Here is a 24,423-nt window from a genome sequence, read left to right on the forward strand (position 1 = left end):
AACCCTCAGAATGGGAGAAAATATTTGCAAATGAATCAACGGACAAAGGATTAATCTCCAAAATATATAAACAGCTCATTCAGCTCAATATCAAAGAAACAAACACCCCAATCCAAAAATGGGCAGAAGACCTAAATAGACATTTCTCCAAAGAAGACATACAGACGGCCACGAAGCACATGAAAAGCTGCTCAACATCACTAATTATTAGAGAAATGCAAATCAAAACTACAATGAGGTATCACCTCACTCCTGTTAGAATGGGGATCATCAGAAAATCTACAAACAACAAATGCTGGAGAGGGTGTGGAGAAAAGGGAACCCTCTTGCACTGTTGGTGGGAATGTAAATTGATACAGCCACTCTGGAGAACAATATGGAGGTTCCTTAAAAAACTAAAAATAGAATTACCATATGACCCAGCAATCCCACTACTGGGCATATACCCAGAGAAAACCGTAATTCAAAAAGACACATGCACCCGAATGTTCATTGCAGCACTATTTACAATAGCCAGGTCATGGAACCAACCTAAATGCCCATCAACAGACGAATGGATAAAGAAGATGTGGTACATATATACAATGGAATATTACTCAGCCATAAAAAGGAACGAAATTGAGTCATTTGTTGAGACGTGGATGGATCTAGAGACTGTCATACAGAGTGAAGTAAGTCAGAAAGAGAAAAACAAATATCGTATATTAATGCATGTATGTGGAACCTAGAAAAATGGTACAGATGAGCCAGTTTGCAGGGCAGAAGTTGAGACACAGATGTAGAGAATGGACATATGGACACCAAGGGGGGAAAACTGCGGTGAGGTGGGGATGGTGGTGTGCTGAATTGGGCGATTGGGATTGACATGTATACACTGATATGTATAAAATTGATGCCTAATAAGAACCTGCAGTATAAAAAAACAAACAAAACAACTAATACTAAACTTTCATTGGGTTATTTGTATGGAAATATGTTAATATAAATGTTTCAGACATTACATGAAATTCCTAAAAATCTTATATTTGTATTTGTATGGAAATATGTATGGAAATATGTTAATATAAAGGTTTCAGACATTACATGAAATTTCTAAAAATCTTATATTTGTATTTGTATGGAAATATGTATGGAAATATGTTAATATAAATGTTTCAGACATTACATGAAATTTCTAAAAATCTTATATGTTCTGGTATAATGTTATAAGTAATAATCCTAGTTATTACTTTAAAATGTATATCTCAGAAATAACTAATTTTCTTGTCAACTGCATTATTATGAACTTTCATCAAATCTTTTACCGTGGTCATTTTTAAGTCTTTTGTCATTTACAGACAGTTCTGGGTGTACTCTGATGATTTTGCAAATATGTTCCTATAAAAGGGCTTCATCTTCAAGAAATTCATGGAAAAGACTCTGACAAGTACAGGTTTCTGGTAACTGACTGTACTGCTGAACTGAATGAATAAGCATTTTCAGAACTCTGATGAAAAACTGATGAACTCATAAAAGTGCTAACAAAAGATCAAGATGAAAAAAAACAATTAATTACATGGGACTGAGTGAACTGATGAGGATGAGTATAATTTTTGTGACTTTCTGTCTGAATTAAAAAAAAAAAAAATCCCACAAGGACTCAGAGGCAAAGAATATACAAATCAATTTTCACTGCAAAGTAAAGGAGCTGTTACAGTGGAGGATTACTGGACTGAATGTCAATATTATGACATAGTATGAGTGTGTTTCATGTTTGGTAATTGCAATCATTGTTGCTTTTGTTGTGGTCATCCATGTACAATGCTTGGTGTCAGTCAAAAAAAAAAAAAAAAAAAAAAGAAAATAAAGGGGAAAAGGTTCCTTCGGCAAAGGGAATACTATAAAATTTTAAAAAGAGGCACAAACTTTCCCTAGATGTACATGGACAAAAGACAAGTAAATGATGTGCAGAATGTGGTGGGAAATAAGTGTAGAAGGGTTAGACAGGGCAAATGCTTAAATTCGTAGCTTGGTGTTTGGGATACGGAACTCAAAACATGATTGATGAGTATAGGAATTAGCTGATGGAAAATGGATTATATGTGATCGAACGTTTTAAGATTCTTAAACAAGTTAATAACAATAAATATTTTTCTTAGCCTAAAAAAGACGATTTGACAGAAAGGTCATCATTTTATGTGAATGAACCAGATCTCACATGTTACACGACAGGTGTACCATCATCCCTTGGACAGAACCCTTTATTTGCCAAGCAGAATGCTTCCAACATCAATGATGACAGTCTCCCAGCCACTCTCTTCCTGACAGGGATCCCAGGGCTGTAGTGTGCCCACATCTGGATCGCCATCTCCTTTCATACCTTGTATCTGGCAGCACTGGCTAGGAATGTCGCCCTCATCCTAGTCATAGTGACAGACAGTGCCCTTCACGCACCCATGTAGCTCTTCCTTTGCCTCCTCTCACTCACTGACCTGGCTCTCAGCTCCACCACTGTGCCCAAGACGCTGGCCATTTTGTGGTTCTAAGCTGGTGAGATTTCCTTTGGTGGTTGCCTGGCCCAGATGTTTTGTGTCCATTCTATCTATACTCTAGAGTCCTCAGTTCTTCATGCCATGGCCTTCGATCAATATGTAGCTATCTGCAACCAACTGAGATACACAACCATCCTCAATAACACTGTCATAGGCAGAATCGGCCTTGTGGGTATATTCTGGAGTACAGATGTTGTCTCCCCCTTCATCTTCTTGCTGAGGCGACTCCCATATTGTGATCACCATGTCATGGCACGCACATACTGTGAGCACATGGGCATTGCTTGACTGACCTGTGCCAACGTCACTGTCAATATTGTCTGTGGGCTGACTGTGGCCCTTCTGCCCATGGGTCTGGAATCTATTCTCATTTCTGTCTCCTGTGGCTTTATCCTCCATGCCGTCTTTCGTCTTCCATCCCATGATGCTCAGCACAAAGATCTGAGTACCTGTGGTTCCCATCTTGGGGTCATCCTGGTCTTCTACATCCCTGCCTTCTTCTCTTTCCTCACCCACTGTTTTGGCCAACACAGAGTCCCCAAGCATGTGCACATCTTTCTGGCTAATCTCTATGTGCTGGTGCCTCCTTTGCTCAATCCAATCATCTATGGGGCTAGGACCAAGGAGATTCGAAGTCGACTTCCAATACTACTTCACTTGGGGAAAATTTCAATATGAATTATGAGCAGAGGTCAGAAATGAGAAAAATAAGTATGTATGATAGCTATCTGGATGAATTTTCATGGTCAGAGACCTCTGATATGAGAGGAATGTGTTTACATGGGAGGAAACACTGGAAGGTTAATGAAAGGTCAGATGAACTGGAGATATCAATAATCACATTGAACATACCTTATTTCTGAGGCTCCTTAACAGCCCAGAAAGATGATAATATTTTTACTTTTGGAAAAAGTTTTCAATGAGCAATAACCATGCCTTGGATAAACCTCATTAGCTGTGATACTGCTACTGCACCAAACTCCTAATATTTTTATTTTTGCCTCAAAAGAGTGTATGGCTTACTTAAAACCAAGTCAGTTCTTGTTCTTGAAAGACGTCTGCATGTCATGGTGAGAACTCTCTTCTGTGAGTCCAAGTAGAAAAGGACAAGAACATTTGAAGTACGTTTAATCTTCATCCAAGACTTTGGACAGTGATTGAAAACACAAGGTCTAAAGTTAGAGTATCTGACATATACACAATGGAATATTACTCAGTCATAATAAAGAATGAAATAATGCCATTTGCAGCAATGGACCTAGAGATTATCATACAAAGTGAAGTAAGTCAGACAGAGAAGGAGAAATATCATATGATATCGCTTATATGCAGAACCTAAAAAAAAAAAGATGCAAGTGAACTTATTTACAAAACAGAAACAGACTCACAGACCTAGAGAACAGACTTATGGTTATCAGAGGGGAAGGGTGGGGGGAAGCGATAGACAGGGAGTTTGCGATTGACATGTACACACTGTTATATTTAAAATAGATAACCAACAAGGACCTACTGTATAGTACAGGGAACTCTGCTCAATATTCTGTAATAATCTAGATGGGAAAAGAATTTGAAAAAAAATTTTAAAAATAATTTTTTTAAACAATAAATAATAAATTCTTCAAAGGTGAAAGAAATGCATGTGCAAAACAAAACACTTTGCTGCACACCTGAAATATTGTAAATCAATCATACTTCAATTAAAAAATGCATGTGTGCACAGGAAAAAGAAAATAAAATTAAAAAATCAAGTCAGAGTACCTGGGTTTGAATCCTGGCTCCTCCACTTATTAATTTTGGGGCCTTTGAGCATGTCACTGTATCTCTCTATGCCTCAGTTTGGCCAACTGTTAAATGGAGGATAATTTAATATCTAACTCAATGTTGTGGTGAGGAATAAATAAATCAATGAATGTAGAAAATTTAAGACAGGACCTAACATGTAAAATGATCACTAAATAAATATGAGAAAGTTATGCAATCTCTCCAAACATTGTTAGCCAAGTTGAAACATATTTAGGACTGTTTTATATTATATCACTTCACAGGTTTATTGTGATAATTATATTATGTAACAACTTTAAAATATTTAGACAGTGCTTGGGATATGAATAGCGCTCGTTAGAACTATTTTCTCCAAAATCAGCAGCCCAGTGGAAGGGGAACTGGATGCTTTTGACTTTACTCCAACCCAAGAAATTGAATGAATTGTATAAGGTATATCCTCTCCAGTGACAGTGATCTGGGGATTCATCCCTGTCCTCTTCTCTTGTCCAACATGGCACAGCCCTTATACACTTTTTTAATATAAAGAGTCAAGTTGGCAGATATCTGACTAGACATTATTCTCCACATAGAGCAGAGAGAAGTAGATATCAGGGAGATGGACACATCTTAGTGCTTTAGTCACTACACTTTTATTCTTGGATTATACCCTTTCACTTCTATACCTGCATACTTTTAAATGAGTTCAGCATATATCTATTGCTTGTTCCTCCGCTCCCTTGTGCCACTGACCAACTCCAGCCCACTGCAGCATCCCTTTGACATTTCCGTCCGTCTTTGCTCAACCCTGGGTCTTGTTCCCAGTGCCCCTTCTGAAGCAGTTACTCCACAGACCACCAACTGTGATCCACTGATTCCACCTTCCTTAAGATTCCACACTCTGGGCAGAACTTTAAGCCTTTCCACCTCCCTGATGTAAATTCACGCCTTTCCTGATGGCCCTAGAGATTATCATACTAATTGAAGAAAGTCAGGCAGAGAAAGACCAGTATCATGTGATATCACTTATATGTGGAATCTAAAAAATGATAATGATACCAATGAACTTATTTTCAAAACAGAAACAGACTCACAGACTTTGAAAAGAAACGTATGGTTACCAAAGGGGAAAGGTGGGGGAGAGCAATAAATTAGGAGTTTGGGATTAGTGTATACACACTACTAGATATAAACGGATAATCAACAAGGATCTACTGTACAGCACAGGGAACTCTACTCAATATTCTATAATAACCTATATGGGAAAAGAATCTGAAAAAGAGTGCATATATGTATATGTATAACTGAATCGCTTTGCTGTACACCTGAAACTAACACAGCATTGTAAATCAACTATATTCCAATATAGAATAGAAATTAAATTAAAATGAATTAATAAAATAAAATAAATTCACGTCTTTCCAATCTGACCAGATCTTGTTCCCTTAATGGTCACTCTGAATCCCACACTCTCATCATCTGACCCTCTGTGCAGTGCACAGAATGAGGATGCTAGAATCAGGAACACCAGCTTAGAATTTCAACCACACATGTGTGGGAAGTCAACCCCTAGGAGCCTGTTCCTCTAGCTGTAAAATGAAAATAATATTCCATATCTTTCAGGAATTTCAAAGGAATAGCTACACTCTCTCAAAAGTGAATGGCTCCTCGTGCTTACAGAGTGGTTGCTAGTTTTGTTATTATTCCCTAACTCTCTGGGTTTATCTCAAGTACTTTACCATGGAAGAAATTCCAAGGAGTAACTTCTGAATTTCTCATTTTTTGACTCCAGTGAAAGCTAACACTGACATTTAAGGCCTTACTTCTATTATATCGAGCAAAATAGTCAAGAATTTTAGTTTCATTTCCTGTAAGGAAAACTGAAAAGTCATTTTATCATAATTTGTGATTGCCATTTCTCTTTACATTTCTGTGTGTGAATGGATGTCTGTGTGCTAGCTGTATGCCTGCAATTGAAATTGTGTATGATTTTGTGATACACATCTACAACTGGCAGACATCCAATCAATAGTTGCTATCGAGTGCAGATCATTTATCTCTGTGCCTCTAACTTTCGTTATGTCTGACTGAAAATTTATGCATAGGGCTATCAAGTTTATTTTCTACAGTATTATAATGGTAGGACTGTGTGATAACCTCCATGTGATCTAGTCTGACTTCAGTTTATGATTCTACTATATGTCTCAGTGATACAGTAATACACAATTTTCATTGTGTATTATTCTGTGGATTGATGTATGTATACGTGAGCATTGTGAGATTCAATCCACCCATTCTGCCCAGCATCTTTCCTCCTTCCCTAAACCTTTAATCCCATTCCAACACTGGTATTACAGAAAAGAATTATTTTAGCAGAAACATCCCACCCAAACCTCTTCTTCAATTTTGGCTTTTCCAGGAGCATCTCATCTCACTTTATCCTGCCTAAAGAGATAAAATGAGATGCAAGAACCACACAGTTGCTAATAGCTTGGCACAGGGATCTAACTGTGACCTATACTCTGGGCTGATGTCCTGTGGATATAGCACAGGACTGTTCTCCATAGTTTCCTATTGCTGACCAAACTTCAGTTTGCACATACCACAGATAACAGACAGATGGAGGATTCTGCACCCCTGGCTGCAAACTCTACTCTTTAAAGTTTTTTTTAGGAATTTTCTTGGCTCTCTTATCATTCTAAAGCTAGAATGCAATAGTTCCTAGACGGGGAATATAATTTGTAGAAACCAGTAGCTGCTATCAGACTGAAGATAGTAGGGTCCAGCTCCCAGGAAGGCTACTAACATTGTTAAGGTCTGTTACTCCACTGAGTTGTTTGGCCACTGGAGCCTGCATGATGGAGAAAGGTGAAGCATTCTTCTAGGATCCCAGAATACTGCCCTGTCCATCACCCTAACTCCTTCCCCAGGAATCTCACTCAGCACTGAGACCAAACTTGTATCACCAATCTCAGAAATACAGACCAATACCCTGGTGGCTACAGGAAAATGAAGAGTAAATTGTGTACCAGGCTCACGACTGGGAAGTGAGTTCCCAGAGATGTTTTATCCACAGTCCCTGACCTCCACAACCTTCAGGTCTCTTGGCTCATGGGGCATCACAACACAACTAAGTCAGAGTGCCTGTCTCAGAGACATCAATCCTCCCCAGCACCCAGCAAGCAAGAGATTCAGCTATTTCTCAGGCCAGGCTCAATGGACCCCTGAGGCTGGCTCTGAATTTTAATCCCTGTTTTCCTCCAAAGTAATTCTTCCAGTAGTCCCCCCATCTCTTACCAGCTTTTATCTTGCTATATTGTTATCTAGAGCCACTGGTCCCCTGGGGCATGTTCCATCCACCTACACTATGAGTCACCTCCCTGAATTAGAGGTTTACAGAAGAGAATGGGTGGATTAAGAATGTATTATAAAGCAGAAACTAACACACCATTGTAAAACAATTATACTCCAATAAAGATGTTAAAAAAAAAAAAAAAGAATGTATTAATGACTTTCACCAGGACACAGGAACCACAGAATTTACAGTAGGAATGGGGGTGAGGGGAAAGATGCTGGCCTATATTTGGACATGCTGAGGCAGAGTTTCCTCTGGGACACCCGACCAAAAGTCTAGCAGATTGTGGAAAGTACAAATAGACTCAGAGATTTAGGAACCACAAGCATAGAAGTAAGAGCCAGAGCCAAGAAAATGGCCAAACTGTTTGAAGGATGAATAGAGAAAGAATCGGCATAACATAGTCTTAGGAAGCACCACTTTATAAGAGAATAGATAAGAAAATATATTAAAAGAGGCAACTTAAAGAAGGTGAGTATATCAAATTCTGTAGAAAAATTTGGGAAGATTAGGAAGGAGCAGCAGTTCTGAGAAAGCCTCTGCTCTGTACTGGGGACAAGTCTCTGACTGCACGGGATTGTTAAACATGACCACTGGAAAGGGAGACACTGAAGACATTCAGAGACAGAAGGAAAGATGAGGTTCTGTAGCTGATAAGGCAGCAGAATCAAACGTTTTGCAATATAAAGGAAAGAGCCCGCACAGGCGGAGAGGATGGAGTTTCAGAAGCAGTGGAGGTTAACCTCCTAAGAGCAGGATCCTGGCATAGGCAGGTAGCAAAGGAGAAACCCTAACTGAAAGGGAAGTTAAACACCTTTCCTGCAACATCAAGAGATTGGACCTCAAGCCACAGAAACAGGGTCAAAAAGTGGGTGGCTTTCAGAGCCCATGAAGAAATTCATGCGTTCCCGGGGGAGCAAAAGCAGGATCCCTTCAGTCACCCTGGAGTTGTAATGGGGTGGCTTGTGGTGATGTTAGCAATGTTGGTGGGGAACTGGGTTGTCCATTGAGCAGGCGTAGAGATAGTGAAAAGAATTCAGGATTTCCCCACCTCATGTTCAAATTTGGAAAATAGTCTGAGACTAGCATTATGAGAACAGGTGAAGCCCAGACCCAAGACCATATAATATGATCAATCCCTCCCCCCAGACAACAATGTGGGCCCACCTGCCCCCAAATTGACAGCACACATAAGATCCAAGCAATCTTTTTAAATGTAAAACAGGTTTGGGCAGTGAGGGGAGGCTCTACAAGTGTGCGCGTGATCTGAACAGGAGGAATTCCCAAAACAAGCTCCTCCCCTCCCTCCCCTTCTCTTTCCTTTGCCTCCCTCCTCTCCATAGGGTGGTGCATTGTGGGCATCTGCTGGAGGGACCTGGGCCTCCGGTATTCCCAGCAGCCTCTTAATGGCAACATGGATATCTCCACCTGTGACCACGAGGGCCTGAAGATTGACATCATGATTAGCAAAACCCATGGCCTTCAGATGCTCCAGTTCCTGCTGGTAGCGGCCTTCAGTGAGGGGGGATGAGGACATTGAGGACTGGGTAGACCGGGCGCAGGCATTGGCCAGAGCGTGGAGGAGCTGAAGAACGGCCCAGGTGGGTTGCACCGGGTCTGCTCTGTGACCCTGTCCTCCAGCCCTAGTTTCAGAAGCTCCTTTAGCCTCATGTGGTCTGCCTGGATCCCATAAACAAGGTCCCAACCCAGGCACCTCCCTGGACAATATCTGCAGGCCCTTTTCTATCTGTATTAATGCCTGCAGTGCCCGTGGGTTGGTGAGTATGGGAAGCAGGGGCATATGACGTCGCAGGGGGCTGCCTGTTGCCAGCTGGTGGAGCAGAGCTGGATTCTGCTGCAGGACGTGTAAGGCTTTATGCAAGGCAGAGGGTGACGGTCTCAGCCGACCGACCAGCTGGAGCGGCTTTCCCTATGGGCTGCTGGCTCTCCTGGGAGGAAAGACCCTGGCCTGAGTGTAAGTCTGACAGTCCAGTCCTGCACCCTGAATTAGCCTGGTTTGAAACCATGCGCCGGGACTGAACAACTACGGCTGCACTGACTTCCTGTGCCAACGGCCTGGCAGGTGCAAAGGCTGCGGGGACTGTGGTGGTGGTGTTAGTACTGCGGTGGGGATTGGCCCCTGCTCTGCAAGGCTCTGAACCTGGGCTGTGGCCTTTGGAGGCAACCCAAGGGGCCAGAGTGGAGAGCCTGAGGTGCTGGATATCAGAGCAGACCGGACGTGTAGCATCGGCACCACCTGGCACTGCCTCAAGCCTTCCAGCTCCCGCTTGTCCGCGTGCAGTGGCTCCTGTTACTGGGCCGGGTTCTGCAAGTTTTCCAGAGCCTGAAGAGCTGGCTCGGGTTTCTGTACTGGTCTTGAGGATTCAGGAACAAGGCTGGCATTGGCTGATTTCTCACTTGCCTTGAACCACAGTGTCTTCCAAGAACTGGCCCCCTCCCCCCACCCCCCACGGACTCGGGGGCAGCCAACAGGAGTTGAGTCAGCTGGCCAAGGAAGTCAGCTAGTTCAGAAGAGCTCTAGGCCAGCCGGCCCAGCCTGGCTAGCATCCTAGCACTCTCCGAGGTGGATGGTTCAGAACGATGGGTGCAGTGGCCGGCAGAGCCTGGCAGAGTGCTGGGACCAGGCAGCGTTCCCTTCACACAAGTCTTCACCACCAGGTGGACCGTAGTGCCATCAAGGATGCCTCGCCGGCTCAGTATGTCTTGATCCCGAAGGATCTTTCCGGAGAAGATGAGCACCAGTCCGTCAGTGTCACAGTGAAGGCGTTTGGAGATCTGTTTCTTAAAGTGGCGGATGCTGCTATTTTCTGCCAGCATAAATTCCTGGCAGTCTTGTGGTGTCTTGACAGACACTCTGATGATGTGTGATGATGGCTCCCGACCAGACACCAGCCAGCTGTCCCCTGCTTCTTCCCTAGCCCGTGCCATGTTTCCTCAAGAGCAGAATTCAGGGCCCCCTGAGGATCTGAAGAAGCCTAGATGTAGCACTGAGCACACCTGAGTGCAGGGACCAGTAGGTGTCCCGTGATGTCCTCTCACCCAAGTCCTGTGGACCCCACCTCCCAGTGTAGCCCTGAAGCCACCCGTCTCCCGTGGGGTGGCAGCTGCCCTTCTCCAGAGCCAGCCTTCGGGGGATGTCAGTGATGAGGTCACAGTTGAGAGGTAGACATGAATGGGGGAAGGGCAGTGGTCTCTACCACCTGCCTGAAGTTGGCTTTCTTTACCATTTGATTTAAGTAACAGTAGAAAAAAAATTTAAATGTTCCTGTCTAAAAACACGTTTCGCACCAACCTATTTCACTGTTGAAAATCATACCACTTGAGTTTGATAGGTGAATATAGCTCAGCAGAAAATGTACTAGTCTAAGAACTAGCTTAGGAAGTGCTAATTCCAGTCACCTATCTTCTACTAAATTACTGTATACCATCCATGGCCCAGTCAGGCCTCAAGTTGCTATTTCTATATGAATGGAATCAAGATATGTATAATTAGTCCACCAGCCTCACTGGGGTCTTGAGGCAGCTTGCATCTCAGGCTCACCAGGCTGGGTAACCCAGCTACATGGTTCTAAGAAAGACAGCATCATGGTCTCTGAGAATTTGGAAACAAAGTTGCTCCTAAAGAGATAAACTATGATCTCAACTCCCAGAGGGTCAGACCTAAAACAAGAGAAATTAATGAGAAAGTAAGGTTTGACTTTAAGTCTTTCTGACTTAATTATTTGATTTGAGGTATATTTGAGGAGGAGAATTGTCACTTGGGAGGGGACATATTTCAGCTGTAAAAGCAGATAATAGTGACTCTCTAAGGCACTGTTTTGACTCCACCAAGCAAGTGAGCCCCAAGAGTAATGTCTATTCCCTGAAACAATTATATTTTTTACTGTGAAGATGGATACATCAGGCTGTCTTAGGCTTTTTCCATTATATACTTGACCATTTTTTCTGATTCTAGAATTTCAAAGGACTACAAAGGTAGGATTTGGTTGCTTAGAATGCCAGGAGATTCTGTTAGATGTGGGCAACGTGAACACCTAGATCCTTCTACAACTACATTGTCTATGATATATTAATATGTAGTCTTAAACTTCAGTTAGTTCGAATGAGTGTTCTCCATGTCCAACCCATATCAAGACCCTGATAAGTTGTCATTTCTGAGTTCAAAAGACTTTTTCAGTCCCAGTAAATTTCACAGAGTGATCCTCATGGCTGGCTGGCAGCCGGCAGCCTAGTGGGCCTCTCCTGGTAACGTCCAGGCCTCAGGACAACCTCTGTTATACAAATATCAGTACCAAACCCAATTCCCATTGGGGATTCCATTTGGATTGCCCTCAGCAGAATCAGATATTCAAATTAATGTTTCTGGCTTTTCCTTAGCTAGTATAGCTATTACATTAATGTGTAGCAGAGGTTGAAGAACATTCCAGGTAACAATTGTCTGGAATCACCTTTGCACATCTCATAGTTCCAGGAAGTTTTCTTCCCTCACAGTCTTTGAGGTGAACCATCCTTCATCTTCTCTCCTACAGGCTCTATTGTCAGTGTCTAAATGTCTCCTGCCCAAGTTGATGACCTTTCCCAGTCCATTTACAGGCTTGCGTCTCAAGTAGGGGTCCTGGCCACACAGCGCATTGAGTTCTTCGTCATAAGGACCACACTTGATTCTTCCTGAGGAGCTGGCATCATTTGACTATTTTTATATGGTACATACATTTCTTTTTTTTCTCATATTTTGTACTTTATTTTTTTAATTGGAGTATAGTTGCTTTACAATGTTGTGTTAGTTTCTGCTGTACAGCAAAGTGAATCAGATATACGTATACATATATCCCCTCTTTTTTGGATTTCCTTCCCATTTAGGTCACCAGAGATCACTGAGAAGAGTTCCCTGTGCTATACAGCAGGTTCTCATTAGTTATCTATTTTATACATAGTACTGTATATATGTCAATCCCAATCTCCCAATTTGTCCCACCCCCTCCTTCCCCCCTTGGTAACCATAAGTTTGTTCTCTACATCTGTGACTCTATTTCTGCTTTGCAAAATAAGTTCATCTGTACCATTTTTCTAGATTCCATATATAAGTGATATTATACAATATTTGTTTTTCTCTTTCTGACTTACTTCACTCTGTGTGACACTCTCTAGGTCCATCCACATCTCTGCAAATGGCACTATTTCGTTCCTTTTATGGCTGAGTAATATTCCATAGCATATATGTAGCACATCTTCTTTATCCATTCCTCTGTTGATGGTGTACATATATTTCTTTTAAATTTATAAAATAAAACAATACACTCAATTTACTATTTACTTAATCAATTTAAAATTTACTATTAAGAAAAAAAGGGAGCTTGGAGTCTCTAGGGCCAAATAGCCCTGGTTTAAATCCCACAGTCACAATTTCATGACCTTTGACAAGTCTTTTACCTTTTTTAAGCCTACTTTTTATCATATATAATATGGTCGTTTTCCACAGACTTGTTTTCAAGATTCAAGGAGATAATGTTTATAAAGTGCAACCCACAGTACCTGGCACAGAGCAGATACTTGTTAAATACTGAGTATTATGTCTTTTGGTTTGGGATTTCAAAGGGGAGGAAGGCAATTCACATGGAGATGGAAAGGCAAATGTTTGGTAAATAAATGTTTTCTTGGCAGTGCTGAGACAATGGGACACAGGGTTTTGATCAAATAGGACTTGCTAAGCTTCCCCCAGTTTACCACACCTAGTTCATATTATAATTTAGTTATTTATGCGGATAGTTCTTCTTCCTGGAACTGGCCCTTTATCTAAATTATTTTGGGCAATGGAGGAGGAGATAACAAGAAAAACTTCCTGAGTCTTATGTCTCTTAAAAAGAATCAGCCTAAATTAATCCTCATGTTAAAGAGACGCATTTTAGGGTGGCAAATTTTGTTCTTTTATAGGACAAACCTGGAGCTGGCATATATTAGAACCCTTTGCTGCCATAATAAGGGGAATAATACATAGCCATGAACGGACTCGACTTTCTCTCCACAAACCTGATTCTCTCAGTCTCCCCCACATCAACTAACTTTACACCCAAGACAGTTAATGTCAGAACAGAATCTCAGACTTGCCATTTCCTCGAGTTCTCTGCTCTTCTAATAAAATGATCATTCATCCAAACACAGGAATCACCCTCAATTCCTCTCTTTTCACATCTAAGTTATCAGCAAGTACTAGGCGCTTTCTCGTCAAAGTATATCCTGAATCTGATCACCTCCATACTTTCAATACTGCAATTGCCTCCTCGCTGGTTTCCCTACTTCCTTTCTTGGTCCACTTTTGACTAATTTCCACAGTGTGTTTTGTGCTGGTCTCAGTCTATCCATCACCAACGTTGTGGCTGGACCTGGCCTTGTGGTTCTTATTATGATTGCAAGACGCCCTCAGTGATAACCATCAGGGAACTTTGAAAGAGACAAGGTTTCTTACTTACAGGTCCTGGAAGTTACATAGCACGCCCTCAGTGATAACCATCAGGGAACTTTGAAAGAGACAAGGTTTCTTTCTTACAGGTCCTGAAACTTACATAGCACACTTGGGGCCACATGGCAATGTCGTGGGTAGAGGGAGAACAAAAGGGTCTGGGGTTCTTCTTTTATTAGGGTCAAGGGTGGGCACCTAGGATTTTATGGGTTCACTCTTTATTGGTGGATTTAAAACTTAAGAACAAGAATTTAAATTGTGGGAAGAGAAAAAAATAAGTGGCTCAAATAGTTATGGAAATCAACCGTAACCTCTAAAGCAAAGGAAATATCAGAGGGGGGGGTGCACCCTGACTCTTTATGTAGTCCTGTGGCTAGCAATGTGTTTTTGGGGAGATAGCCATCTTTCAAGCGGATGTCTCTTTGATTTGGATGCCTGGGCAACCAAAGCCCCAGTTAGGCTCTTGCAGTACAAAAGAAGAAAAAGAAAAAAACTGTCCGGGCTGACACTACAAGTAGCCAATGTGATCTTTTAAAAATCTATTATAGATCAATTAACCTCAACTCTTTACCCAAAACCACCAAAGATTTTCCTATTACATTTGAATTAAATCTAAATGCCTTCCCAAGACTAAAATGCCCTAATAATTTGGCCCGTGCCTGGCTCCATGACCCCACCCCTTGAGCACCTTGCTTCAGTCACGGCAGCCTTCTTGCATTCCTGCTTCTGCCTGCTTTTTAATTGATGTCGCTATTGCCTGGGAACTCTTGCTTTGGCTAACTCACGTCTCTGCTTAAATGCTCTCTTGAGTGATGGTCTCCCTCATAAGACTCCAAAACAGTTCACTGTCGATTTTCCTCTTTAGCCTGTGTTTTTTCTTAGCTTCTCCTATTGCTTGAAATTATATTGATTACTTGGTGACTGTCCCCTCTCTGTTGGCTTCGTGAAGGCAAGGCTTTGTGATCTAGAACACCTCCTATCTCTGGGACATAGGACAGGACCTGGCATAGAGAGGGTGTTCAATTAATATTAGCTGAATAAATAAATGGATTTTTAATTCCTCCCTTTGCTTAACCTTGCACACCCCATCTTATCAGAAAGTTTTATCAATTCAGTCTCCAAAACATGTTTTCAGTTGTCCACTTCTTGTCATCTGCCCCAGTGGAGAAGCCTAGTCTAAGCCAACACCGTCTCTCACCTGAATGACTGCAGGGGTCTTTGCCTGACTCAGCTGTCACCACAGCTACCCTCTCATTCACGCTCCACATAGATGAGAATAAAATCCACACTCACAGCGAAACCCTGTGCGATTTTGCACTCACGTCTCTTTCCCACCTCACCTTGAAGCACTCTCCTTCTCATTCTCTCTACTCTGGACACACTGGCATTCTTTCCTTTCCCTTCAAATGTATCGAGCTCTAACCAAACTCAGGGAACTCTTTTATACTTTCCCCTCTGCCTGAAACTTTCTTCCCCCAGGTCTCTGAATGTCTGGCTTCCTCTTATCCTTCGAGTCTCTGCATAAATACTCCCTTCAGAGAGATATGCTCTGACCCTTCTAAAATTATATCCCTCCTTCCCTTATATACACTAGCAAAATGCCTTGTTTATTCCCTGCATGAAGTTAATTTGAATTGTAGTTCAATAATTATTTATATAATAGAAAGTTATATAGAATAGAGATAAAAGGTGTTGTCTCTAGAAGCACTGGCCCAAATCCCAGCTCCTTCATTTTTTAGCTGTGCAACCTTGGACTAGACCCACATAGCTATCCCTTGCTTTACTCATCTGTTAAATAGGTTAATAATAATACCTACCTTATAGGGTTGTAAGAATTTAATGAGTTAATAGGCATAGAGTCTATAGAACAGGCCTAGTTCTCAGTGAGTGCTCTGTGTTAGCTACTCTTTTATTTCTTTTTTTTTTGGAGGTCTGTTATCTCTACAATATTGTAAGCTTCTTCAAGCAGGAACCATATCTATCTTGTTCACCATTGTATTCCTACTACCAAGCACATTTTCTGGCATATAAGAAGGGTTTAGGAATTATTTATTAAACTAATGAGTTCCAAAAGGCTACTTAATAACTTGGAAAGTTTCATGGTATATTGTCATGTTGAAAAGGCAGGTTGTAAAAGTCTATATACAATATAATCACAGTTTTGTAAAATATGTGGCAAGACAACCATCGTGTTATTAGCAGTGCTATCTGGGTAGTGGAATTATTGATGTTTTTTATATTCTTATTTTAATCATTTACATTGTCTAATATATATTATCATATATATATAGCTCAAACTGTGAAAATAAGTCAACTTACATTTCTAGAAAAGAGGTCTAATTAACTATTAGAAGAGTGGAAGTTTTATTTTTCAAGGATGCACATGTTTGCTTTCATGAGAATCAAAAAAACTGTCTAAAATAATAATTCATAGTGTAACTGGTGACAGCATAGTTTCACCACAGCAATATCCATTCTGAAAATACAATGCAAAAATTTTCACTCAAAATAACCAAAAAAAAAATGTAGTGCTTAAACCCGAGTAAGACTTATGTGAAGAAACTACAGTTCTTTCTACAGACACAAGTGGAACTTGAATGGAAACATTCTCTGTTTTAAAAGGAAAGACTGTCTCTTGCAAATCCCTCAATTCTCCTCTAATTTATGAATGTAATAGAAAGCCATTCAAGATCTTCTTTGGTCTTTTATGAAATTTGACATCTACTATAAAGTATATTTAGAAAAATAACCAGAATTGGACAACGGCATTTGGCAAAGGAATAATGAGTCAAGCATTGAGTGTTTTGTCATTAAATATTTCAAAGTTAAAATTGAAGTAGTAGATTAAATTAAAAAACACCAAAAATACATGCACATGTACACATATGCAGGATATGATAAAGAAAATATTTCAATCCAGTGTAGATACTTGCAGGAGTCAGGGGTGCAAAAATTCTAATGAAATACCACAAATCGTACCCCTCTTCACTTTCTAGAGGTAAAGATTAAAGCATTAATTAACTTGATTTAGTGCAGCAGTTAAGAGTGTACACTCTGGAAGTACACTAATTTCAAATCCTGGCTCTATTATGCAGGAGCTGTAAAACTTTAAGCAAAGTACTTCCTCTCTCTTTATGCCTCAGTTTTCCTCATCTGAAGTTAGGAATAATAATACTTACTTGCATTAAAGGACAATTGCGTGGATTCAGATGTAAAGAGCTTGGAATAGGGCCTGGTTAGAGGAAAGCCTCAATAATGTTAACTGTTATTTAAAATTAAGTGTAAGTAGTGAAACCCTAAAATATCTAGAAAAAAAATGTACCCATGTATTTATGACAGAGATATTAGGGGAACATCTTTAGAAAATAAAGAACACAGTTGCATAAAAGCACTTTCTGGTTTTTGGATAATACCTTTCTCTTAAATTACTATCCAACTACCTGGCTGGCTATTTGTGATGCAAATCAGCTTTGCAAGCTTCACTGCTCTTTGGCTTTCTAAAAAATCTCTTGGTCTGAGGAAAGGGTACATTTTCTTTGGGAAGAGCAAGGTCATACTAGGCCCAATATGACCAAAACTATGACTCTGCTTCTCTTCCATCCACACAATCCCCTAGTGTGGGGTCCTTTCAAGGCCCAGATATGTGACTGAGACCACTGCTGATGTCTTGTGAGAGTCAGAGCAGGGTCTGTAAATGGGACGTCTCTGGAGTCCTGCCACTTCAGTAACATCGGCCTGCAGGCATCTCCTCCCCAAACGCCAACAGTCTTTATTTTCCCAAGCAGAAGCCCTGGTCCTCTGAGATTGTTTATTTGATTCATATCTACCCAGCCTCCTCAACCACTTTCTCATTTGGTCACTCACTTCGTCATTCGTCATTCAACATTCATTTATTCAATCATTTATTGAATGTTTCCCATGTGCCAGGTCCTACATCAGCTGCTAGGTGGGGGACAGTGACCTTCCCCACCCCAGCAACCTCCTTCCTTTGGACACCACCACAGAGCTGAACGTGGAGCTGTTGAGTTCAGTCTCCAATGAGGCCAGAGCAAAGATTCCAAACACACAATCAACAGTTGAGGCCTCTCCATAGGAGAGGACCAGAAAACAATCCAATAAATGAGTGATCTCCTCTCTCCCCAGGACTTTTAGACCCAGATTCCCACCTACTGTCTGCCCTGGTGAGCTGGAATTTACGTCGCATGAATCCTCAGGCTTTTCGTGGCCCATATGAAAGGGAAATAAAAGCAACATTTCTTTCCCTGAATTTTTTCTCAGACCTACCTGGCCTTCCAAGGGTTGAAATTAGAGATTACAGTGTACAACTTCAGCGGTCAGAAGCAGTCCCAGAGACTTCTTAGTTGCAGGAAATGAAGAGGCAAGACTTTCGTCTGCCTTTCCCCTAGCCCCACCAGAAACAACAGTTCATTTGATCTGGACAAGCACTCCCTCACTAATGGGGAGTGAAGAAGGGATAGAAAGGAGGTTTGAAGCCTTGTGCTTTACCTAGAGATTAAAACAGAAAACAATGGGAGAAAGTTGCCCCCAAAGCTCATTTCATCTCTAAGCCATGTGCTGGTAGCTAAAAGGTAAAGACAGGTTGGTCCAAGCATCCTAGGTTCCAGGCAGAACCTGTTTCTCCCTAAAAGGACCCCCAACACTGAGTCTCTGACTTTTAAACACACATCATGGCCACTTTTACTATAGTGGTATCCTCTTTCAAAGACCCTTTTCGTTCCTTGACAAGAATATAGCACTAGATTTTTGCTTGTTTGTTATACCCCCATCGGTGATAAAACTCTAACAGACTGTGTTTTGTGTGTATGCTCATACGCGTGCACAAAAGTGTGCCCATGTGAAGGTGTATTAAAGGGTGAATATGCATTTTGTGTCAGTGTATTACTCCATAGCGTGTTTACCTGTGTGAGCCAACTGGCACATTTATTTGCTGGAAGGCATGGTTTACTCACTTGATTCATCGATTGTAACACTTTTGCCCCAGAAGCACATGGGTATTGGGAAGCATCCCTGAGTGCAAATGAGAATTGAGTCTGAGATGCTGAGAGCACTTCCTGTGTGCTATGCACACCCTGCCTCGGCGCCTTTGTACATAATGGTTCTTCTGCGGGAATACTTTTCCCTCCCCTCTCGAATCTTTACCTACTTCATTCTTACCACTTTTCAGATTTTAGATTGGAGTACCTGCTCACAGAACCCTTCCCTCTCTCCCCAGACTAGACCAAGTCTCTGTTACGCTATTTCACAGTTCCCCGTCTTTTATAGCACTTATCATAGTTTGTGGTTATATAAAATTAGTACTGTTTGAACAGTTCCAGCTACCGTCATACACTCATGAGGGCAGGACCATGCCTCTTTTACTCACATTGAATTCCTAATCCCTAGCAGAATGCTGAGCACAGGGTAAGTCCTCAATTTCTGAGCTAGATATTGCAAGAAAGACAAAATCCAGAACAAGCTGGGTCCATGGCAGTGGAATCAACTATAAATCTGGCTACCAGGGACAGTGACTTTGTAAACTTGGTGAGATCAGGGAATCTTAGAACTCAGCCTGATTCCTGCTCTATTGCTATCCACTCAGAGATCAGAATCAAATCCCAAAAGTGAGAGTCGCCTGTAGGATAGTGTTCAGAGGCAATAAAAATAAGAAGCTGTGCCCACTTTTCAGTCTGGCTGATGGCAGAGAGCCCCAAAGAACACAGAGTGCATGGTGACAGCTCCTACAGGACACCAAATCTGGGGGGACCTTTGGAAGGACACCAGGAAAGCTGCAGTCTTCAGCTCACCCTCCTCTGTTCCCCGTGCCTCTGAATCTTCTAACTTGAAACATTTTGGTTTCCCATCCAAGCCCTCCCATCCATGCAAAGACAGCTCTTACCACCACCTCTTCTCCTATACACCCCCCCTTTTCTCATAGCCCACAAAAAATCAGACTCAGGAAGCAGATGACACTGGAGATTGGATGTAATTGCATCTCAAGATAGGCATTAGCAGAGCTCAGACTGGGGTCCCACGATGGTACGGTGGCAGGGATGGCTGGGTCACTCACAGCACCCCTACCCCGTTCTGGCTTTCATTCTTCCCAATGACTCTGGAACAACATTGTCTCCACAGTAAAAAGCATCATAGTAAATTTGGTTCACAGTGCAGCTGCATTCAAGAATGGGGGAGTTAGGGTAGGGGATATGGGGGAAAAGCACAGAGGAAAAGATACGGTCTGAACCACTAGGGCTCCTTCAACTGCCTCAGCTTCTTCACAGCAGCATCTACGTCACCTCCGGTGGCAATGAGGGCCTGCAGATTGGCTTCAGGATTCAGAAAGCCCATGGCCCGCAATTGCTCTAGCTGCACCAGGAAGTGAGTCTCGGGCTGCAGCTGCTGGGGATTGGCACCAGCTAGGGCTTGCAACATCTGGAGGGAGGGCATGGAGCGGAGGCCCAGCTCCACAGAGCCTCGTGCTGAGGGAACCTCAGGAGCTGGGGCTAGAGGAGGATCCGCAGGCATAAGGGCACCCTCTCGAGGCTCTGTACTTCCTGCCATACTTCCCAGCCCTGCTAGGCAAGGCATGAACAAGAGAAGGAGGCAAGGGGCTTCAGTAGCCAGGATCTGCAGACCCTGCTCAATCTGCAGCAAGGCATGCATGGCACGAGGGTTTGCCATGGCTGCCTGAAGGTGCAGCAGCAGTGGCAGCTGCCAGCGCATCTCGTCCTGCAACTGTGGGGCCTGATTCATTCCGGCTGGCCTCAGAGATCTTGGATAAGCTGGTGGCGGCAGCCAGACATGCTCAGGGGTTCCAGCGGTAGCTGCCGTGGGTGAAGGTGGGGAAGGAACAAATGGGACCTTGTTGGCAGCATGCTCCAGCCTGGAGACAAGATCAGGCTTGTTGGTGCTGTGGGCAGTGGAGCCATTCCCTGCACCATCTTGGCTTCCATCTCTTCTAGCACTGCTCTCTGTGGGATATCTCAGGAATGAGGGGCAGGAGGGCTTCCCCTTGATTGCTACTGATTCCCTGGGGAGAGGCTGGCCTGACTCAAGTTCCTGGGATGAGGGTGAAGTTGGGGGAACTTGGCTTCCTGGTGGTGGTGGTCGTTCTTGGCTTGGGCTGAGGGTAGATGCAATCCCCTGCAGATAGGTTCCCAGGGACAGGGGGCTCTCATGTAATTGCTGGAGATAGTCATAGAGCCTTATATTACCTAGAATATTGGAAACCCTATTTCTAAGTTCAGATACATCCTGGTCCCCAGGCCTCCTGCCTCTCCTACCAGCTGAGCCTGCAAATGTGGAAGCCCAGGGGTTGGGGAGAGGGTCACAATTCTCCATCCTTGAAGGTTTGCTGCTGCTGGTGGTAGCATTAGCAGTAGTGGTGGTAGCAAAGGGATTGCCAGCAAACTGCTCCTGCACTGCATTAAGCATTGGGTGCATGATATCTGTATACATGGTACGGAGCACATTGTAGCCACCAGGGATGCTCTCCAGGTTGCTGAGTGCCCGGTCCTGGCTACGCACCATCTCTTGCATCATGGCAGGGTTGCATAGAAACTCCATCGTCTGCCGCATGATTTCAGGGTTGTTGAGAATGTGCCCAATCTCAGGGTTGTGCTGGATCAGCTGCTGCATATGGGGGTTGTCAAGAACCAGCTGGCGCACCAGGCCTGTGTTGGACAGCAGACCCTGGATGAAGGGGTCATCAATGATCTGAGACACAAACTCAGGCACAGACACATGCTGCCACATCAGTGAGCTTGGCTGGTCGGGGAAACTACCAGACGTCAGGCCTAGCCCGTTGAGGCCTGTGAGGACACCTAAGCTAGAGGTGGGTAGCCTGTCTGCTGGGCAAATGGAGCTTGGCTGAGGGAGCGATCCAGGGCTTCGGGCTGCAGTAGGGACTGAAGCAGCTGGGCACGCAGTGCCCACAGGACGGCGCTGCATCTTGATGACCAGGTGGACAGAGAGGCCGTCTCGGAGCCCACACTGTGCCAGTGAGTCAGGGTCCTTGAGGATTTTGCCAGCAAAGATGAGGATCAGCTGATCAGGGTGGGCCTTAAAGCGCTGGGATATCTCTTCCTTCAGCTGCTGGATGGTGCAAGTGTCTGTAACTGAGAAATCCTCCTTGTCCTTGGGCGTCTTCACGGTCACCTTGATGAGGGGAGGATCCTGGACTGGCACTGGGCTGCCCTGTGGCAGGGCCTCTCCACTTTTGGCCATGGTGGGCAGCAGGAGGCCCAGGTCTGTGGGAACACGGCTAGGGGGATGGGGATGGGAGACAGAGATCAGCCTTTTGGGCAGGGGTGAAAGTAGGAAAGGTGAGCAGGAAGAGGATCTGGGATCTCAGGGTGGGGAAACGGGAGGGTCCACATGGAAGGGGTTATGAGGTCCCTGGGATAGGATGCTTTGGGAAGATGTTGGGTTTGAGAGATGTCGGGGGTCATGGGAGGGAAACCTGAGGCCCTGGGAAAGAGGTCTACAGTTGATGAGTGAAGGGCCAAGGGCAGCATGAAGTCCAGTTTGGGGAAACATACCAGTCAGCTGTGGCCCCGTCCTTCCTCTTATACAAGGCTCGAATCTGCCCTCATCTTGCTGAACAGCCACCACTGAAGCCTTCTAAGCCAGAACTCACTCCATCAGGTCTCCTCTGTGACCTCAGCACCGACATCACCGCCTCATACAATGGATTTTTGAGACTTCTCCAAGGTGCTCTGAATCCCTGTGGGCTTCATCTCCCCCCAGCCTTCAACTCTTCTATTTCCTTTGTCTCAATTGCCTTCTTCATAGTGAGGGGCCTGGGCTGACACTTCCTTCTCAAGCCAAGAGTTCTGCTTTCACACAGCTGGTATGTGGTATGTGGAGACTCAGACTGGGATTGGACAATTAAGGAAAGGTCCTTAATCCCTTGTGTGCCCATGAAAACCCAAATTCAGCTACTTGCCTGTTGAACCTCTTCCTGGCATCATATGTTCCTGTTTCCTCTCTGATTCAACATTAGCCATGAATTCTTTTTGTATATTTCAACATATTGACTTTCTAATGGGTAGGATCTAGAGTATGAAAGAGAGGTTCAGGATGAAATAAACTTTTTATTTTTTTTCCCATTATTATTATCCCCCAGAAAAATTCAAAGAATGGATTGGCTATTTGTTGAGGTAAAAAACACCAGGAAATAAGGTGGTTAAATAGAAAATTGAGTTCAGTTTTACATATATTTAAGATGTCTATTTCACATCCAAATGAAAGTGTAGGAAGGTAGTTCAACATTGTGAGTCTAGAGTTCATCAGCATCAACAGAGTATTTAGAATTGTGCTATTAGTGAGCATAGTAAAAGGATAGAGGTAAGAGAAAACTGAGTCATGGATAGTACAATATTTAGAAGTCTGGAAGATTAGATGAATTCAGCAAAGGAAATTGAGAAGAAATAAAACATTAAGTAAGAGAAAGAAGTTAGAGAGAGAAAGAAGCCAAATGAAGAAGGAGAAGAGTTTCAAAAAAAGGAGAGAGTAACCAACTGTGTCAAATGATCCTGGTAGGTCAAAAAGATGAGGATGGAGAATTGATCACTGGATTTGAACAAGAGAGACAGGTTAGATTGGGGGCCATGATGAGGCCAATTTGGAAGAGTGGTGAGGACAGAAAACCTGATTGGTGTGGGTTTAAAAGTAAATGCATAGGAAAGAAAGTGAATCCAATAAGAGTACTGTAAATGAGAAAAGACAGATGGCTGCATAGAAATGGGGGAATAAAGGCTTTGTTGTTGTTGTTGTTTTTTCTTAAGATGAGATGATTACAACATGCTTTTTAAAATAATTAATTAATTAATTAATTTTTGGCTGCGTTGGGTCTTCGTTACTGCACGCGGTCTTTCTTTAGTTGCGGCGAGTGGGGGCTACTCTTCATTGTGGTGTGCAGGCTTCTCATTGTGGTGGCTTCTTTTGTTGTGGAGCACGGGCTCTAGGAGAGTGGGCTTCAGTAGTTGTGGTGCGCGGGCTTCAGTAGTTGTGGCTCCCAAGCTCTAGAGCACAGGCTCAGTAGTTGTGGTGCACAGGTTTATTTGCTCTGTGGCATGTGGGATCTTCCCGGACCAGGGCTCGAACCCATGTCCCCTGCATTGGCAGGCAGATTCTCAATCACTGCACCACCAGGGAAGCCCAAGGTGAAAAATAAACAAGGATTTGGAAACAGACACTAGGAAGGTTATGAATGAAAGAAGCCTAAGAGGAAATGCTTTAGGAAGGACAATGAGAAGAGAGAAAGAGAGAAGGAGTAGCATTGAAAGCGTGAAAGGGAT

At 43.0% G+C, this 24,423-nt stretch overlaps 2 protein-coding genes and 1 pseudogene across 3 annotated transcripts; 1 reads left to right on the forward strand and 2 right to left on the reverse strand.

Annotated features, from left to right (window-relative positions):
- Positions 1–1,830: 1,830 nt before the first annotated feature.
- Positions 1,831–8,860, forward strand: OR52D1 (olfactory receptor family 52 subfamily D member 1). Its single transcript, XM_082411460.1, is given in 2 exon segments — positions 1,831–2,816; positions 2,820–8,860. Coding segments are annotated over 2 exon segments (645 nt in total). The 5' UTR covers positions 1,831–2,561; the 3' UTR covers positions 3,210–8,860.
- A 637-nt stretch (positions 8,861–9,497) lies between these two features.
- LOC309637196 (ubiquilin-1-like) lies at positions 9,498–18,929 on the reverse strand (annotated as a pseudogene). The gene has a single exon. The product of its transcript is annotated as a ubiquilin-1-like (transcript).
- UBQLN3 (ubiquilin 3) lies at positions 18,926–22,414 on the reverse strand. Its single transcript, XM_082411398.1, has one exon. The coding sequence runs from the start codon at positions 22,346–22,348 to the stop codon at positions 20,369–20,371; it is 1,980 nt and encodes a 659-aa protein (XP_082267524.1). The 5' UTR covers positions 22,349–22,414; the 3' UTR covers positions 18,926–20,368.
- Positions 22,415–24,423: the final 2,009 nt, after the last annotated feature.

The sequence above is a fragment of the Balaenoptera physalus genome (assembly GCF_965194825.1).
Source record: "Balaenoptera physalus genome assembly, chromosome: 10".
Lineage (NCBI taxonomy): Eukaryota > Metazoa > Chordata > Mammalia > Artiodactyla > Balaenopteridae > Balaenoptera > Balaenoptera physalus.